The following is a 6241-nucleotide window of genomic DNA, read 5'->3' as shown; positions in this document are numbered from 1 at the left end:
AAGATATTTCGTTCGTGACTGGGTTGGGCCCAAGGCGGGACGGTCGAGCAAGGACAGGCTTCTGTCCTGTCTGTGCGAAGACCTCATCTTCAACGAGTGTGGCTGGGTCCAGGACGTCCCCGCCAATGCTGTGTAGTTTTGTTGGGCATCGCGGCACAACGTATGTGTGCCACTTGATAGGCGTCTCGACTTGGTGGGCGCCGAGGCATTCCGCCAGCTTTGCCTTACTTGTAAGTAGTCTTTCCTGTATTTGCTTGTTTCGCGGCTTCAGAGAGTAACCTGTGCTGATATGGTAGACGTGGGGAAGGTCCGCTAGCCCCAGGCCAACGGCCTTACAGACGATCTGTCGTACGGCGAACGGTGCGATCTTCCGAGCGGCCGCTAAGCTTTCTTCCGGGACGCGGGCAAAGATGCGGAGGTCCTCCTTCGGCTGCGCCTGCGGCTGATCCTCGGCGGGGAGTGTGGCCTTCGGGCGGGCAGAGCTCTGGCAGCTCTGGCCGCTCCGGGTCGCCGCAGTGGTGTTGCCCGCCATCGGTGCGACGACAGCCGCCCAACTCCGGGCCGCTATTGGGCTTGTCTCGTGATTGATCAGTCTCTTGAGGGTTTGAATGACATAGGCAGTGGCTTCTTTCGCGATCTGCTTTCTAGAACCGTCAAAGCTGGCGACAACGCTGTCGACGGACCGTGCAATGGTCAGAAAGACGTCTTTCCGTGCCTCGTACTGTCTAGCTTCTTCTGCAAGGGCTGTCAAGACGGACCCTGTGGCAGATCCGCTCGGAGCAGATGCGGTAGAGGCTGCGGGCCCCTCGGCCGAGGTAGGGGCGTCGGTGGTGGCATCAAGCTGGCTTCCCGTTAGGCTGGGCCGGGTCGGCTGTGCCTCGGCGTCGCGGCGTCGCTTAGCTCTTGAGGTGGGGTTCGGCTCCGGAGGTGTCCCGGAGCCTGGTTCGGGGTCGGCTTGGTCGGCCGACATCAGTCCGGTGCCCGACGGCGGCTGTGAGGCCATCGCGGATGCGGGCTCCGGCAAGGGGAGGTGAAGAGTTTTCGGCTGTTAGTAATTTGGTGGTAGGCTCACTCATTCACTAACAGCAGATGCCAAGAAAAATTAGGCGAGAGGGAAGTTCGATTTCTGCGTTGTTACATTGTTCGAAAAGAATTTCATTCCATTGATTAAACCCACCAGAGAATCTCACGTCAGCTGGAATCAAATAGCCGAGGACGTTTGTTTTTCTCATGCTCAGCTGAAAAGACTACTGATTGCGAGGGTTTCAGCGAAAGGATCAATATTCATCGTCTCTTGCCATTGCTGGGGGGCGAGTCAGCAGCTACCCGACTACCTCACTATCTCGCTCATGAAGGTATGTTATACTCCCAGTTCAACTAACAAGACAACCAATCGGGGCAAATTTCTTCTTGAAAAGTGACTTTGGATCCTGAAAGGAGAAACGGCCCCCTGCGACATCAAACCCCATGGGGATTAGAGCTTGGAGGTCGTCTAACTTGGCGAGGCAGGCAGCTAGACATTTGTCTTGGCAAGTAAGCCGCCAATGCTTCACATCACAGCGGTCAAGGCCTCAAAATTTGATAACAGTAGTAGGCCTGTCAAGATTGAAATGACTATGGGGCATTCCCGACCAGGCAGCCATTGTGGTTCTCATTGTAGAAGTTCGCTGCTAGTTCAACCTCAACCATGTCTAGGATGGCCAAATATAAATATGATGATTTTTGCGTGCAATTTTCACGATCAGGAGATCATCTCAATCGGCTCGCATCTTCTCATTAGTTGACTCTTCTGCCCCAAATCATTAACGAGAATCATCTCTCCAGTCAAAATGGTCTCCCTCAAGAACATTGCCCTCGCAACTTTCGCCGGCTCTGCGCTGGCCTGCGTCGATTTCGTCGCAAGCATCAATAATTTCCAGTATGCCACTATCACCCTCACAGACAATGGCCAAAAGGTTTGCAGCGTCAACGGATATGGCGACGTTAACGGCTGGCGTGAGTTCATTCCACCACTCTTACATGACAATTGTGCACCAATAGCTAATTGTAATCTCGAACTTAGGCCTGAACTGCCGCTCTGGATACTCAGCATACATGCGCTTCCGTGACGATGTTGTGGAATACTCTGCGCCGCATGGCTCATGGACATTTGCGACAAAGTGCGAATACATGGCTGCACCTGGCGCTGGAGCTGCTGGAATCAATGTTTGCACTGCTAGAGTATTTGGCTGTTGATTTGTCGGAAAACAATTCGGAGCGCCAGATACAATCAAATCAATTGGATGGAAAAAGCCTGAAGTTATCATGAATGTGCTCAGTGTTTGGACGCAACCAGTAGGATAGTCTCTTTATGCCAAGCATCTTGAACACTTTCTTGTTGTTAAAAACCATTCATTTTTCACTGCTCCGCGAGACACTGTGAATCGAATAGTGCTACCTACCTAGCATGGGTCTCAGTCATTACCTCTGGCGGCATTCAGCCTCTGGTGCATGATCCGTCTTTTCTCGACTAAAGTTAGCTGTGTGAAGTTTGGCAATTTTCTCGGTTCTCACTTAGTTCTTGGACTATGACACTCGAACCCATCAGAGCCTGTGTTGTCATCCAACATTACATTCTCATGAAATGGATCCATCCTGTCTGTTAATAAGAGTTCAGTCAGCTCAGGCACTAGAAAGAACATGGAGTTGACGACTAAAATCGGGGGTTTCGTCTCCGAGATGCGGAGTCTAGTGGGCCATACCAACTCGGGGGCATTGGATGATTCATGCGTCCAGGTTCAACTCGGGTTGTCCGTCTTTCGTGCTAAAGAAAGGAGCTTGGCGAAGTCGCCGACTTATTCTGTTTCCAGTAAAGACACTTTGTCCACCTAACTTCGTTCCATGCAGAAATTGTAGACTTAGCAACCAAACTCGAGACTCATTGGAACCTTGCGCAGAAACACCGCCTCGAAGCCCCAGCGACCCAGACTTTAGCATTTTTACCCCGCCATTTGAAGTCTTCAACCGCAATTACCCCGCAGCAACCATGGCAAGCACCACCGTCGCGGGGCAGAGCTCTGATGTCCGCATCGAAGTCATCTCCCAACCCGAAGACTTCACTCAAGTCACCGAGGTCGTCCGCGATGCGTTCGGTCACCAAGCTCGCGATGGCGTTTATCTGTCCATGAACCCCGGCTGGGACACACCGGAGGGCGTGGTTCGCGGCGCCGGCCGCATGGCTAACCGCTTCAAAACCGTCAACAAGAACAACAAGGGCGAACCAAATGCCGTGTTCCTCAAGGCCACCGTTCCGGATCCCGAGAATGCCGGCCAGCGCAGAATTGTAGGCATGGCCATCTGGGCACAGCAGTCCGCCGTCGAAGGTCACGGCGATCAGCCCCCGAAAGACTTGATCAAGGAGCTCGGTCTCGAGGCGATCTTTCCCGGCAACGAAGCCGAGCAGCGATACGCCGCGGCCTGTATGGGATCACTGCACAAGCGACGTGAGGAGGTCATCGCTGAGAAGGCGACGGCGGCTGAGCCGGCAGTTTTCGTGCTGGACATGTGCGCCGTGGATCCCAAGTTCCAGGGTAAGGGCATCGCCAAGAAACTGGTTCAGTGGGGTCTCGAGGAAGCGAAGCGACGTGGCGGACTTGAGCTGCTTCTCGAGGCGTCAAGTATGGGTAGACACGTGTATTCCAAGTTGGGCTTCAAGCAAGAGGGTCCGGAGATCGAGTACGACGTTGAAGAGCAATTCGCGCACCGAGACAGACCTTCGAATATCTTTATGAGGACTGGAGATGGCCAGTGACGCGCTGAAGTGAAGAAGAGCCACAGTTCAGTGTTATAGTAATAGCTCGAATAATACATTACTCATCGTTGCATTACTACTAAGCTGTTGAACAAGCGTCCTTTAGAGGGGAAAAGCATGTGCTCATGTTTCACACACGGCGTGATTGCACGCAATCACTATGGCCTTGCACATTGATCATGTTCTATCGTATCATTACTAAAACTATATCCTCAAGCAGTTATGAAACTACATAACCCTATACGGCGTTGGATGTAGTTTCTTGCTTAGTGTGATGTTCAGAGAAAGGTCTCTCATCGCTTGCCTTCTCATTCGGGTTGCTGTTGTCGGTGTGGACCGATGCTCGCTGGAACGCAGACTCGTCTTTGTCCTTGCGAGTGATGTAGCCTGGAGGCACCCACTTGGTGGAGGAGTAGGGCTTGACGCTTGGATCGCTGTACATTCTGTCGACGTTCTCGAGGGACAGCATCTTCGTCTCGTAAAGGAAGAACCATACGAGGAAAGCGGCGGTCAAGTTGCAGCCAGCAAAGACGAAACCGTATGCAAAAGAGATACCGTTGGTGGCAAAGGGCGTCAGGAAAGAGATGAGAAAGTTGCCCAACCAGTTGCCAGCGGTTGCGAGAGATGCCTGCTTGGCTCTAGTTCGGAGAGGGAAGGTCTCTCCAATGACGCACCACGCCATAGGTCCCCAGGTCTGGTACGTAGTTAGTAAGAGGCATGGTTGAAGTTGGCAGGAGGAAGCTTACGCTGGCGAAGGAAGCAATGAACATGCAGGCCGAGACGATCATGACGATGCCGCTGGTTGCGCTAGTTTCGGGAGGAAGGGCAGTGCCGACAGAGGCGAAGATTGTAAGCCAGGCAAACTGCCACAGAGCACCAATAAACATGGGCCAGCGTCTACCGTATCTTTCAACGGCATAGAGGCCATAGAAAGTGCAAACAACGTTGACGGCACCGAGAATAAGCTGAACCATGATCGGATCATCGATACCAGCCGACTCGAAGATTTGCGCTCCGTAGTAGAAGAAGTAGTTGATACCGGTCCTATGATGGATGTTAGACACTGTGCTTAAACATTGAAGATTCGATGTGCCGCGACGTACCACTGCTGCAGGAAATGAATGCAGATACCCAGGATCGTTCTGTAAACGGTCTTCGGGATTCCAGACGATCCAGTGAAGCACTCAAGCCAAGTACCGTAGCCAGTCTTGGATTCCTCCTCAATGACCTTGAACATTTCCTGGAGATCCTTCTCGACGGTCTCATTGTGCGGGTCGTCCTTGAGACCGCGGAGGCGCGCCATAGACATGCGAGCGCCTTCCCAATCCTGACGACCTGCGAGCCATCGAGGAGATTCGGGAACGGCGAGGATTCCCAAGCCCAATGGCAGGGAGAAGCCAATACCAAGACCGATAACGATGCGCCATGAAGCGTCAGACTCTTGGATGTTGCGAACGCCGAAATTGATCAAGTTGGAAATGAGGATACCGAAGGTGATGAGAAGCTGGTAGGATGCGACAACGGCACCGCGAATCTCACGGGGAGAGCACTCAGACTGGAACATGGGCACACCGATAGACAAGTTACCGACACCAAGACCAGCGATGAAGCGACCCATCATCATGTGGACCCATGAGTTCATGGCTGTGATTTGGATAATGTTTCCAACGATGAAGACACTGACACCAAAACTCAAGCTTTTTCGTCGGCCCCACCAGTCGGCCGTGTAGGCACCTGAGAGCGCACCGATGAGAGTACCGATACTCATGAGCGACACCATTAGGGACTGGGTGATGGGAACCCATTGTGGAATACCGTCGGCGTCTGGTGCACCGGTTGCGAAGCGTCTCTTGAAGTCCGTGAAAAGTAGCATAGATGAGATTTGACCGGTGTCGTAACCGAAAAGGAAGCCTCCTATGCTGGTGATAACACCGAGCAAAAGCGACTCGATACCGCAGTCGGCGCCATTAATGCGAATGGACCTTGATAAGATGTTAGTTGACTCCCAAAGTGTACAGTGCAAAAGCTCGTTCTTACTTCTTGCCCAACCCCATGTTTTCGGATGCTCTTGTGCGATATTGATGTTGACCTTGGGTGGAAACAGAAGTAGTGTGCAAGGGAGCAGAAGCTCTTCGCTCAAGGACTCATGCAGATATCCTAATGGTCCAGTGAAGGAGTAGCGGAGAAAGGATGAAAGCCCAGTCGTAGTGGGAAAGCCAGAGAGCGTGAGAAGTGATGCTCATGTCTCTCGAGTATGCACCATGATGGCTTTATACTGCAGCCACATCCTGCCACTTCGCAGATGTGGACGAGCCTGAGTCGGCTGACCGACTACAATGATTGGTAACGATGCTATGACGTTGCCCCAGAGGCCGACTCGGTCCTATCCTTTCTCCATACTGGGGCGCAGACTGGCAAGGTTAATGAAGGCTCGATGGAAGGTGTGGGATG

The 6241-nt window shown here is 52.6% G+C and overlaps 2 protein-coding genes across 2 annotated transcripts; one reads left to right on the top strand and one right to left on the bottom strand.

Annotated features, from left to right (window-relative positions):
* Nucleotides 1–1829: 1829 nt before the first annotated feature.
* BDZ83DRAFT_652909 (acyl-CoA N-acyltransferase) lies at nt 1830–3790 on the top strand (the record flags this gene model as incomplete). The annotated part of the gene is made up of 2 exons (XM_060510568.1): nt 1830–1995; nt 2937–3790. 2 exons carry the CDS (start codon nt 1830–1832, stop codon nt 3788–3790), a joined length of 1020 nt encoding a protein of 339 aa, XP_060363751.1.
* Nucleotides 3791–4028: 238 nt separating this feature from the next.
* On the bottom strand, nt 4029–5844 carry BDZ83DRAFT_753335 (general substrate transporter; the record flags this gene model as incomplete). The annotated part of the gene is made up of 4 exons (XM_060514340.1): nt 4029–4484; nt 4537–4834; nt 4894–5772; nt 5828–5844. 4 exons carry the CDS (start codon nt 5842–5844, stop codon nt 4029–4031), a joined length of 1650 nt encoding a protein of 549 aa, XP_060363750.1.
* Between the last annotated feature and the right edge of the window lie 397 nt (nt 5845–6241).

Source organism: Colletotrichum acutatum, assembly GCF_030867785.1.
Source record: "Colletotrichum acutatum strain CBS 112980 chromosome Unknown BDZ83scaffold_62, whole genome shotgun sequence".
Lineage (NCBI taxonomy): Eukaryota > Fungi > Ascomycota > Sordariomycetes > Glomerellales > Glomerellaceae > Colletotrichum > Colletotrichum acutatum.
The sequence above is the reverse complement of the archived record's forward strand: the minus strand, read 5'-3'. Positions and strand labels throughout refer to the sequence as shown.